Source organism: Loa loa (genome assembly GCF_000183805.2).
Source record: "Loa loa unplaced genomic scaffold supercont3.92, whole genome shotgun sequence".
NCBI classification, from domain to species: Eukaryota; Metazoa; Nematoda; class Chromadorea; order Rhabditida; family Onchocercidae; genus Loa; species Loa loa.
The window spans coordinates 134,397-147,125 of record NW_018108272.1 but is presented as its reverse complement, the minus strand read 5'-3'; the positions used below and the strand labels follow the sequence as shown (position 1 = coordinate 147,125).

At 33.4% G+C, this 12,729-nt stretch overlaps 2 protein-coding genes across 2 annotated transcripts; both read right to left on the bottom strand.

Moving 5' to 3' along the window:
• Nucleotides 1–694: 694 nt before the first annotated feature.
• On the bottom strand, nt 695–8,108 carry LOAG_08391 (hypothetical protein; the record flags this gene model as incomplete). Its single annotated transcript, XM_020447688.1, has 17 exons — nt 695–1,318; nt 1,816–1,944; nt 2,128–2,319; nt 2,543–2,705; nt 3,053–3,399; nt 3,654–3,887; nt 4,025–4,193; nt 4,357–4,478; nt 4,674–4,870; nt 5,136–5,247; nt 5,331–5,464; nt 5,679–5,905; nt 6,114–6,258; nt 6,351–6,513; nt 6,832–6,999; nt 7,524–7,725; nt 7,873–8,108. 17 exons carry the CDS (start codon nt 8,106–8,108, stop codon nt 1,160–1,162), a joined length of 3,099 nt encoding a protein of 1,032 aa, XP_020302111.1. The 3' UTR covers nt 695–1,159.
• A 1,080-nt stretch (nt 8,109–9,188) lies between these two features.
• Nucleotides 9,189–12,531, bottom strand: LOAG_08390 (hypothetical protein; the record flags this gene model as incomplete). Its single annotated transcript, XM_020447687.1, has 8 exons — nt 9,189–9,690; nt 10,006–10,227; nt 10,421–10,507; nt 10,596–10,735; nt 10,921–11,139; nt 11,623–11,752; nt 12,343–12,423; nt 12,499–12,531. The coding sequence occupies 8 exons, from the start codon at nt 12,529–12,531 to the stop codon at nt 9,451–9,453; spliced, it is 1,152 nt and encodes a 383-aa protein (XP_020302110.1). The 3' UTR covers nt 9,189–9,450.
• Nucleotides 12,532–12,729: the final 198 nt, after the last annotated feature.

Sequence of the window (12,729 nt, the reverse complement as noted above, 5' to 3'; positions counted from 1 at the left end):
GCATACTATTCACTTAAAAAAGTGACATTATTAAGAACAATATCAAACACGGAACACTGGGTACATTCGGATATGCTCAAGCATACTGATTAAGGTCAGGTAATTATTTGTTCAGTCTTGAAACAAATATGAGAATGCAAGTAAAGGAAGACGAAAAAAAAGTTCCAGTAATTAATATGTTTAGAAATACAGAATGTGGCGAAGAAAAAAAGCATCATGCTAAGTGAAACTACTTCAACGAGTACAAATCAAATATCGAACTGAACAACAAATAATACGAAGAGAATGGAGAATAGACCAAGGAACTAATTTAAATGATCGGCTAAAATGCGCTATGAGAGTTTTATCCTGAATGATGGGGAGATCGAGGTGTGGAGATTTTTTTTTTATAAGTTTCGATATAAAATTATCATAGATAATCTGAAAGATACTTTGAGAATGCATCCTAATCAGTCTACAAAAGTAGTACCTATAATGAACAAATTCTGCCTATTTCCAAAACGAATACAAATAGCTGAAATATTCAAAAAGAAGTTCAAATATTCAAAGAATTCGGAAATATGCAATCGCTCATGATTGCTACCCTTTGGCACTGTCCATTGTGTAGGTACTGAGACGTTTTTGTTTTACATTGTCCATTGTTAGATATATCCTCTTCATTGCTTTAATTTTACTTACAAGATTTCGTCAACCCAAGATTTCGTTTGTTGGATATTATGGAAATTTTGTTTGAACGTAGCTTTAATTTCCATAATCCGGCAGAAAATTTGCATTATAATTTTCGGAGTTTTCCCGACAATGTATATATATTTACGTTTATATTAAAAACATTTGAACTTTTCTTGTAATGCTGCTCTGTTTAAAAATATATCATGGAGGGAAATGAACATATTGTTAAAGTAGGGAAAAGTATTGACTTATAAGTTGGGTTAAATTTAGTTCCGTGATCAGCAAACTCAAAACACTTTGGCACAAGAAAATGATACATACGATTACAAATGCGTAAACACGGTATAAGTATACATTAAACACAAAAGAATCTGGAACAAACAGAATTACAGTTCGAAATAAAAAAGGTGATAAAAAGATGCAGTGTTAACAAGGCAAAAAAAGCACACTTTGTGCGTCCTGACTAAATTAAGTGATAAATCTTAATAGTTTAATAAGGCCTGTGAAGGAATGATTTGGTCGAATCAAGAACAATATCATCATCGGATGCATTTGTATCAAAATCATTCAGAGGAAGACGCTCAAAACCATCTCCCCATCGTTTTATCGATTTCCCTCTATGTACAACGCTTAATCGGTATAGACCAATCTGGAAATATATTTCAAGACCTTACAGTTTTGGTAACGAGAAATGAAGGGGCTGAACGATATTGTGGAAAATAATCCCATCTATTTCGAAGATTTTTGAAATAAGTTGCCTCATATCCAAATTAAAGCTATCAATTACTATCCTTTTTTTGAAACAAAAAAACTACCACCAAAACACCTAAAAAACTGTTTCCAGGAATTTTTAACACTAGCATAATTAGAATTATCACGAATATTCGTTTATTTATAGCATCACAATAAGAACCATTAAATCATCATCCACTTGCTAATTACGCTGTTGCTAACTCACATTATAATCATCAAGGAATAAGTTCTGCCCCGTTTCATGATCCCTTTGCATCCAGATTGCTATCGAAAGTCCAGTTATATGAAGGAAACTGTGAGACTCTTCAGAATTGATCCCAACAATTTGAATTTAATATACTTCGCAAATTTTAACGAACGGTTATGAACAGCAGAATAAGAAAAAACACTTACAAAAACGAGTACCAATATGCAAAATGCAGTGAATGAAATAAAAAGATTTTCTCTCTTGAACACTGATGAAAATGCGAAGGAAGATTCTGTCAACAGTATGTCGTGTACCGTCTGTTCGGATAAAATAATCTGCAGTTTTATTCAAAATTTTAAAATTTAAAATTGGAAAACGAAAAATTTTCAAAAACCGCACTTCGGATTACTTTAAACATTTACTAAAATGACCCAATGAGAATAAAAAATAAGTTTATGTGGAAAGTTATTCCAGATTTTAGGCGAATCTGAATTCTAAAAACTGAAGTAGCAACGTACTTTGGCAGAAAACGCGTACGGATGATAACTCTCCTTGTATACATCAATGGTATGAACTCCAGGCGGTAACCAAATATAGTAATAACCATCGAGTTTCGTATAAAAAACAAAACTGCCAACTGTTAACTTAACCGGTGCCTTTACGGGACTGCCGTAGATTTCTTTGATAGAACCCGATAAACCTTGTACTCTCTACAAAAGTCTGTTGTACATAAATTTTAATATTCCCAAAAAGAAATGTATAGAATAATAAAGTGACTAGTAACTAGACATAACAAAAACTGTGAAAGATGAACGGCTGAAAATGTCCCATGTAACAATGATCAATTTAACAAACAATTCACCGCTTTTTTTAATGTAACTCTTAAGTAAGAAACCAAAAACTTGAATTTCCCAATTTCATAAAAAATGAGACCTTGGAAAGAGTTGATATGAGTGAGGCCTTATTTTCAGCGTAAAGATGTCCGCCTTCCTCATAACAGCAAGCTGTCTCCACAAGCAGAATATCCGGTACCTTTTGCCATTCCACCGTACGCCAGTGCAGTTCACTTACAGTAGATACAGGCATAAAATTATCTCTAAACACAAAACAATTCTCGAGGAATGGTTAGAATTTGAAGATTAATGCTAAAAATGCATAATTTTGGAGTATTTTAATGTTTTAGTTTTTCAAGTTATTAAGTGCTGCATTTGATTTTAAAATCTGACGTTAAATTTAATGATGAAATGAGAATTTTTAACCCTAATGCATGAAGATGAAGCAGTCAAAAGTTTTTTATTATTTAGTAAGCAAGAAAGGACAGAAAAGAAGAATACAGAAACCCCTTAAAGCTTAAACTTGAGGCAGCAAACCGAGGTAAAACACAACTCTGCATTATGAGTGAATGTGTATTTTTTCAGATATTCAGATTCACAGAATATTCACCTGCTACACATTTCATTTCCATTTGGTTTGATTAGTGAATGCTGTGAAACGTAATTGAATGCCAAATCTTTCGCTCTTCCCAGATTGGAAACATCAATATAGCGCACTTTCATCCCACCTGTACCCAAAAGTATAGCATAATCGACGAGAGGGTAAATATTCAAAACTTGTTCAATGAATGGCTTAAAATGCATCACTGACGTATAATCATGACAGTATAGCTGTGTATATGGTATGCTAGGAATTAGAATTAACGTTGATGTATTCAGCAGTTTATGAATAATCCGATTTTGCAAGGATTCTGAACACAGATCTGTTGCAAATTCATAAACCATCGATGATGTCTTCTGAAATCGGTTACTTAAAATTTCGACTTTTCTGAAAATTTATTTCTTGATTACTTCCAATGAATGGTTTAACTCTATCATTAAATCAAAACAAATCGTAATTTGAGAGGTAGATATGGTCCTATGTGCTAAAATTACTTCAGTAGCAAATAGTACCAGTAAAAATGTTTGCTTTTGTTTTCTGAACATTTTTATTTGGATTCCGTCTAAATTTCAATATTTCGCCACTGCTCATTTTACTGAAAGCAATGCACCTGTTCAATAGCCATTACAAGAGTGTATGGCATACGGCCATTACCAAATACTATAGCTTTCATCAAACCAATACTGATCATCGAAGCACAATTCTCTTCTTCAACACACTGTAAGCAAGCACTAGTTGTTTCGTTCTTCTTTGCTGATAAGGGGTAATCCGCCAAATTAGTGGATGGTATCGTCGGATATTCTGTTACAAGATCTTTCACACCAACAAAAACATTTGTTATAATCTAAAAATCCGGAATTTTCCAAAATTTCCGAAACTCAGCATGCAATTTAGGATTTAGAACATAAAAAAGGACAGCTTCAACAAAACAGTGCTTCGATGTTAGCAAATATCAATAATTTTAAGGTTTTGTAATCGTACCTGTAAAACAGCGGCAACAGTAGTGAGTGTTAATTCTGGATCACTGAGGTCACAACCCAAAGAAACACCTAGTTGAAATGTTTTTGCCATATTTAACGTATCAACCATCGATGAAACCGCCCTATCCATCATATGATTAACGCAATTTATGGTTCTATTATTCAGTGCACTGCAAAAACAAACTGTCTGGTGAAGAAACTCATTTGGACTGATCAATTTTTTTTTTTTTTTTAGAGACTCAAATATGAAGGGATGGAAACTACCGAATAAGCTTGCGCATACATTATCAAAAACAAAATCTACTAAAAAAATCTATACAAATAGCCACTCACATCACTAAACTGTCATCAAATCTTTTTTGATCGAACTGAATGGGAGTATTAATTCCGGCGCTAAATAATGTTAATTTTGGTAATCCCTGTCCAAACAATAACAGAACATCCAATTTCTGATCCTGTAATCAAAATATTCATCGGCCTTTTACAATGATAAAAAACATCATTGTTCAAAAACGTACCAGCGTGGTGAAAAAAATCCAAATACACATATATATCTGCAAAATCACTTAACATTAACGGATATAATTTAACAGATATTATTATTTAAGAGCAAATTCGATTTTTCGGTATGATTTCTGAGCAAAAACAACCTTCAGATAAAGAATATGTTCTGTTGACAATGATGGGAGTAAATGTAGGGTAGACTGTCGAAGTATTTGAACAAACAAATCCTCCGGTAAGCAGGTAGCATTTGCTAATTCTTGAACGATCGACTTCCCCAATAAATCGACACCAAATATCGCAATACGTACTGCTCCTTCTCCTCTCACACGAACATTATCAACTGCTTAAATGCTAATTAGTACTAAATAATTTGTATCACTAATGCATTATTTGCTATAGAAATGAATTTTTGAATACTAGGCATGAAGCTGCAATGTAATGTTATTTGTTCGCTATATCAAAATTAAAAACTAATTCAAGTATTTAAAAAACAATACCGTATAGATATTTAAAAACTTTTATTGTCAGCTTTAATAAAAAAGTACTTAAATACTAGCAAAACGTTTCAATGATGAGAACATATCAGGAATTAAAAATGAAAACTGAACTGCTTTCTCCGCAGAGTTTCTCTTCCAGTGTGACATTGACAAGTTTCGCAGATCCTTCATCAACGGTTATATTGAAAACTTGCGGTAGGTATTTCCGATGACTAACCGATACCTCAAAACAAGGAGATTTAAATGGTCCATTCAAAATGAATAAAACTTGGGATGTTGCAATCTTTATAAACCAAGAAAGAATACCGTGTATGTACCAGGCAACAGAATTCGCCAGAATTCGCCTTCATTCGTTGTTGTTATATTTTTTCCTCGATTAATCGATAATACGGCATTTTGGACTGGATATCCTTTTTGATCAAGTACGAATCCTCTGATTCCTGGACGCAAAATAACTTGAAATATCAGCGAAATGCTAAGTCCAGGATTTACTTATTTCAAGCCATCTACTAATCCATCTCTCTCTAAGTACACTCGTTATCAGAGAAGCATATCTAATAACAGCAAAACACAAACATATAAACCGACGGATAACCGACAACAGAAAGATAAAAAATGCGTATCCTAAAACTAAAGAAAACAAGTAAAGGACACCTCGATGCACATACTCCATGTACGCAAGAAGTGAATACTTGTGTTCATCCCACAGTTGCGGCAACATACTTTTTGGAGGAAATTTGTAACAACCCATCTCGATGGTAATTTCCAAGCAATTTGTATTTACATATTGCCAATCTTGCATTCCACCAGCTACATGGTACCACAATGCACCATTTGTAATACCATTCAAAAAGAAATCACCATTAACATTCAATCCACATCTTTAACAGCAAAATTTCTACAGAAAATCCTGATTTAAATAAATCCGATCTATAAAAACATTTTATGGGGTAACAAAGCCAACATGATTGAAAGAAGCAATAAAAATGTTGAATATTGGCCAAAAATTTTTAATTCATGGAGAAATGAAAAATAAAATCTCCCAGACGTTTAATTAAAAAAAAATAATGGAAAGAAACACTGATCAACCTTCGGCCAGTTTTCCACATATTAGAATGTGCTCGAGCATAGGAATATGCTAAAGCTACGAAAAGACGATCATCTACAGTCGGTGAGTAAATATTGTCTTGTCCTGTAGTTGAATCATCGAATGGATAATTAGCTACTAGTGAACCTGAAAAAGTTACTGTGGACAAGTGGGTAAGATGACGGAGAACTCTCAAATTGGTCAATTAGTGCAAAAAAGACGATCAGTTAAAACAGAACCTCCATGGAAATTAGCAGAAAGGACAAATGGGTACTGTCGGAACCATTTAACTGCCGCTATTGTTTCTTTTTCAAGAAACATTCCTCCCGATATATCTCGATGAGAGGGAAAACGTGCTGGGAAATTCCGATTAAGGTCGATACCATGATAATTTGAACGACCCTGTAAAATTGCTGAATTATAGTTTTTGTTTTCTTCTTTCATAAAATTAGCAGAAAGGCTAAATAGGTCGAAATGTTTGAATATACTGAACGAATGATTGATGTTATGCTACTGATTTCTTTCCAGTATAACAATATTATTACTATTGTCCTGCTTTTATCATTCCTTTTTTCAGTTTTGTTAATATAAGACATGAAAATCACTTGATACATCAAATATAAACAATATCTGCAAAAAATCCGGAAATTTAGATTCGAAATAACATCAACTTAGCCTCTAATTAATCGCAAATGTTTTGTGATCAAAGCATAAACTTACAGTAAATCCAGAACGATCACCTTCTTCAGCCAGTTCATAACCATCTGGATTTATTGAAGGTACTATATGAATTCGCATGTTATTTATCAAATTTGTCAAGTACCAGTTCTTTCCATAATTATCACATAATAATGCAATAAGATAAAGCATTACTTCGCGGCCTACAACCTTAAAAATTATGTGAAAATAACGACTTACAATTATTCTTTCATGTAATTATAGAAATTATGTAAAAAGCTCAAAAAAAAAGAAAAACTGTTCAAGAAAAATTATGGAAAAAGCAAGTACTGTAACCATGATTAAGCTAAATTATTAAATTATGATAGGAATGAACACGTTTAGCGTACTATAGTGAATTTATCATTTGCACTAGATACTCAATCCCTCTCGAAAAGATGAAACGGAAAATTTACAAATGTGCATGCTTAGTGAAAAGTGAAATGAAAAACATTTCTGATTACATCATCTTTCATTAAAAGGAACTCAAGAAGCGGTGGTCTACTCACACCATAGGCAGCTGCGATTGGAAATGTTCAGCAACATTTGAGTAAATAAGGTGGAAAACTGCTCAACTTTTTTAAAATGTGACCACATCCATAATTACTCTCAGATATGTCACACAAAGAACTAAGTTAAAGCAAGACTGAATTACTAGTACATAAAAATGGGATTTAAATTGATGAATAAAATACTTCGTTTCCATGCATATTCGCAACATATTTGATCTCTGGAACACCAAGCCTATGAATCCGGGGGGTTCTTGAAATAGCCAATACCCATAATGTTTTGTTCCTCACACTTTCACCAATTGAATATAACCATGTTATGTTTGGATATTTCGTAGCATATTCTTTCAGCCAATCCGTCATAGATGAATAATTATGGTTGAAAATTCTGTAAACAGCAGCAACAGCAGGTAAGAGTTTATATGGACAACATTTTGCTTTTAAATTCCAAGTGAATTATCCATCTCATCATTAGTAAATTATCGGTCTGTTTAACTTATGATTAAATTCATGATATACAAAAGTTGAAAATAACCTTTCTGAATTGACATCCTTGAACTTGCCCACGCGATCCTGCATATATTCACGGGAATGAAAGATTGAGACATTCTCCGATTCATTACCAAAGTAGGTCCACAACGGACCATGATGAGAAAGACTTATTTCTTCTGGACTAGCAACAATCTCGACGTCCCAATCCATGGCTGAGATCAGTATAACAGAACCAACCCATGCAATCCATGTTGTCCATAATAAGATCCAAAATGTCATCAAAATAGCGAACTAAATTTTGGTAAAACCGATTAAACGAGGATAATAAACAAAACAATGGTAATAAGTGACACGAAAAGCCAAGTGTTATATGAAACGGAGTTTGTTAAATATGAGAAAATCCAAAATTTCAGAAAGATGTCTCAACTAAATGTAAAAAGTGTAAATTTGAAATAAGCATTTTCTAATAACTCAAAGATTTTTGTTTCGTGGGCTTTACAAAGAAGAATGTCAGATCGATAACTGATACATTTCTAATCTAATCATTCAAAAATTTGAACTCCTGACCTACAGAAAAAAACTCCACCGTGTCCATGCACTGCACATGCGCACACATATCAAATCAAAAAAAAAGCAACTTTCTGAAAAGAACAATTGTTCCACTCCATGATAATGGAAAAATAGCACAGAAACATGAAAATAAGAGATATGGAGATATAAAATGAAGTAACATCTCGAGTGTCTAGAGGAGCCATGAATAATAGTAAGTCTAATGAAAGCACTGCATCAGATATCACTTATTCATCCCAAGAATACCTATACTTCGTAGTAAGTAAAGATGATTTGATGTGGGAATCTGTTCGCTATGTACTTCACACTCCACTCACTCACCTACTCCTTTTTTGGCTATGATGCTTAAACCCGCCATCCTCATTATCTTATTGAGGATTCTAAATACCTGATCCCACCCTGCCTCTAGCTATCCATGACATCTCCACACTTCGCAAAACTTGAATAACTTTAACTCCCCAGTATCTCCTCTAACAAACATTCGCCACAAATGGCATCACCAAGTACACACCAGGAACTTTTACACCCGATTTCCAATTCTAAAACAATCGAACTCTAGTTTAAAAACTTTTGCAATAAATCCTTTCCCCGCTCCTATCCTGAGAAATCTTTACATCCATTAGAACTTTCCGAAACTTTTACGAAAAGATGATCTCGAAATAACATCTGAAGATCAAGCCGAACATGAAAAACAAACACTTTTATTCCGAATTAAAATAACAGCTATATCCTGGATATAACAACCTGAACTTTACGAGAATGACCCAAAGTAACTCCCTTAATTTTTGTGTTAAATATAAGATTAAAGACCAAAAACCACTGTCCACAACAAACAAATGTATTCTAGTTGAGTTGAAATTTTCCAAACTTTGACAAACCCTAGTTTTCCTATGCGACCATATCAAATTTGCACTTTACTTAAAACGCAGAATAGTTAGTTCTTAGAAAGCCGAAATCTTATTACATAAGGGACAAAACAAAAGCCACCAAAAAAACATCATCTCAAAAAAGCATTAAACATTTACGAATTCAACAACTATCACACAAACGTTTACACAATCGGCAACATTTTAATAACCGAGCCACGGCAGCATGAAGCCGCTTTCTTCCGCTCTTCCTTGAATGTTAATTTATTGCATTTCTTTTCAGCTCTTCGCTCAGCTCGAATCACTTTGATAGCTGCTTTCCTTGCTTTTCGTTCTTCTGCTGTTTCCTCACGTTTTCTTATCATTGTTGAAAATACTTTCGAAATCGCTGAGTTAGTTGTTGACTGAACTGAACAGTCCATTTTCTGCAAAAAATTTTTGAAATTTACCCGTAGTAAGCAGATATACACGTATACGGATAATTTTTAGTAAACCAAATAAATTGCCAGCGTTATCAATTTACTGCAAACTTCTTAAAATTTGCCGAGGCCACAAGCTTCACAAATTAATTAACCCTGCCATATAAATGTCAAATTTATTTATATAAATTTTAGAAAAAAACCACTCAAAACAGAAAACCACCCAAAACATTGAAAAAAATAACTCACTAGCGAGCTAAAAAAGATACAAAAAGCAGCTTAAAATTTCAGCAGAATAAACAATATTCAAAATGAACTAACTTCGATTTGCCTTAGAACCGATTTCAGTTTTTGTTTACGTGAAGAATCAACGATGACTGCAGGCCGATTATAAATATTGGAATAAGCGGAGATAACCGTTTCGCAGTCCCATTTCGTTTTTCTTCTTTCAGGACGAACTATCGTAATCTTCTCTATCTGTTCATCATCCTCCACTATTTCATCATTTATTTTGGGATAACACTGAACCAATAAATCCTTTTGCTGTAAAATTTACCCACTAATACGCAAATGAAGAAATATTATAGTAATATTATATAAAATCACATATTACATATAAAAAATTTGTCTCCTACGAATTATTCAAACCACAATTGCGCATAAAATGATGTCGGAAGAAGTTTCATTTGACAAGCATATGGCGCATAAAAGTAAACATATGAAAAGAAAAATCAACCAGAACAAGTTCCACTCTTTTGTTTTTGAAATCTTTCGCAAGCATTTTCATTCGATCAGAGTTTGGATCCAAAAGAAACCCTTCTTCCTAAAATTCAATTTAATTATACTTCTTGTCTAAATCGAATTAAAAAAATACAGTATGTAAAATTGGCATCAATTTCAAAAAACACTACCTCATTAGTTTCTTCATCGTCTGTTCCATTATATTTTTCACATAATTTGTCGAATTGCTCATCAATCGGTCGTGGTTTTTCCTTATTTTCTATAGGGACGAAAACATCCTCCTCCATTGGATCATCATCACAGTTCGAATCTACAAAGAGAGAGATAAAAATGACACTTCTGGTAATAATAATCATAACCGTAATTTTCGTTAGATATCAAATGACTCCCAACAGTAAAGAATCTTATATATTTTTTCTTTTAAAAGAAAAACAAAAGAAAGACATTAAAAGACTCAAAGAAACCTTCCTCTTTATACCATTATTAAAAATATACCAAATTCCATTTCTTCGTCACTATTGTCGTCATTACTAGCAGCTTTCTCACGAAATTCGTTCTTCCTCAACAAAAACGATACCGGTGGTCGTAACGTCGGTAATTCACCACCACTGGCTTGCAAGACAAAGTCATCATCTAAGTCATTAGCTGGGTTTTCAAATTCGGTATCATCACCTGTCAATTCCGCAATTACATATGGATCGATGTGCATTTCGCCTAAAAGAATATTTTCCCAACAAGAAAATAATGTTCCTAGAAATTCAACACTTTCCAAATTCGTGCAATTGTTTTTCATTTGTTCCAGTCAGAATATAATTCGAGCATTCGAGATCATTCGAGCTTCAAAACGACCATTTCAGTCCCATAAATAGATACTCTTACGGAGATACTGCATATGATAACTACACTTCATCCAATCTTGCGCAGATTGGATCCTCTACATCAGCTGCGTGTTCATTTTGTATTTCATTAGTACCATCATGAAAGAGCTGTTAGTTAAGTAATCGTTTGCTTTCAATAACAAAACTAATATGGATCGACATACAGGATTTTTCTCATCCAGAACGGTTCATCAGAATCAGGCAGCAGTAAGGTATTCAAGTTGGAATCTACAGATCTTGTTTCTTGAAATTGCTTAAAAACAAATCATAGAAAGGATAAAGAAAATAATTTTCGGAAACAACAGACGTCTGAACATACCCGGTAACGTCCCCATCCTCAGCAATTCAGCATTGATTTCATAGCCATTTGCTTCGAATACGTTTGTTAAAAGATTTTTTTCCCCTGAAGATATCCTAATAATCGACTGTTCCACTCCATTTTCTGTTACCTGCAGGTAGATTTGTTATTTTTGAATAATGTGCTTTTAACTATGCGAGGAAATCAAATTGAACTCCAGTGAAGAAACAGTTTGCACCCATCATTTTTACTCTGACTGCTTATTTTCTAACCCCAGTATTATACATTAAAGTTATGCTCAATTAAATAACGACAACTTTTACCTAACCATAACTCCAATATAGAATAAATATTAACAGAATAAGCAGTAAATCTTAGAGTGAAAAAAATGACAGGAACGAAGTTCTAGAAAATAAATTCTAAACGAACAATGTATTCCCAGACCCATTTATGCAGTGCATTTTTTAAACAATAAATTCTCAAACCGAAATCACTGCAAGGGCAAAATAACGTTTTGCATGTGAGCCGTGATTAACAAAAAGAGAAATTTATCACTTATTACTTCATCATATTTCCATTAAACAATAACTTCATCATATTTCCATTAAACAAACAAAACGATGCTATTGATACTTTTATATTCGCATTGTGATGCCAGCAGTAATCGTTAAATAAATCAAAAGAATAAAAGCACAGATACTGAGAAAAAAAGAAAAAGAAAAAAAAACTAACACCGTTTACCTCGTTCACCTCTTTCAAATGCTGAAAATAATTGTAGTCATCATTGAAATATATGCCACATCTGTCCTGCTCTTCCACGTCCTGCAACGGAAGTATGTATAAAATTACTTACACATAAAGGAACAGCTCTGGAAATCCCTAAAATAAATGAATGACTAGTTGGGTTGTTGGGTATAACTGTTCGACCATTTTATTAATGCAGTTCTGCATGCAGATCAGTCGTTTTACTATTTTTTTGGAAATTCGCACCGGAAAGTATATTCATCGACAAGATGAATTCGTGGTGTACGGTGACATTCTTTTACATTTAAGGCAGGATACCTTTACATTTTCAAAAAAGCTTATCTGTTCGCTTATTGTCTTAATTCAAGTAGTTACCACCTTTTT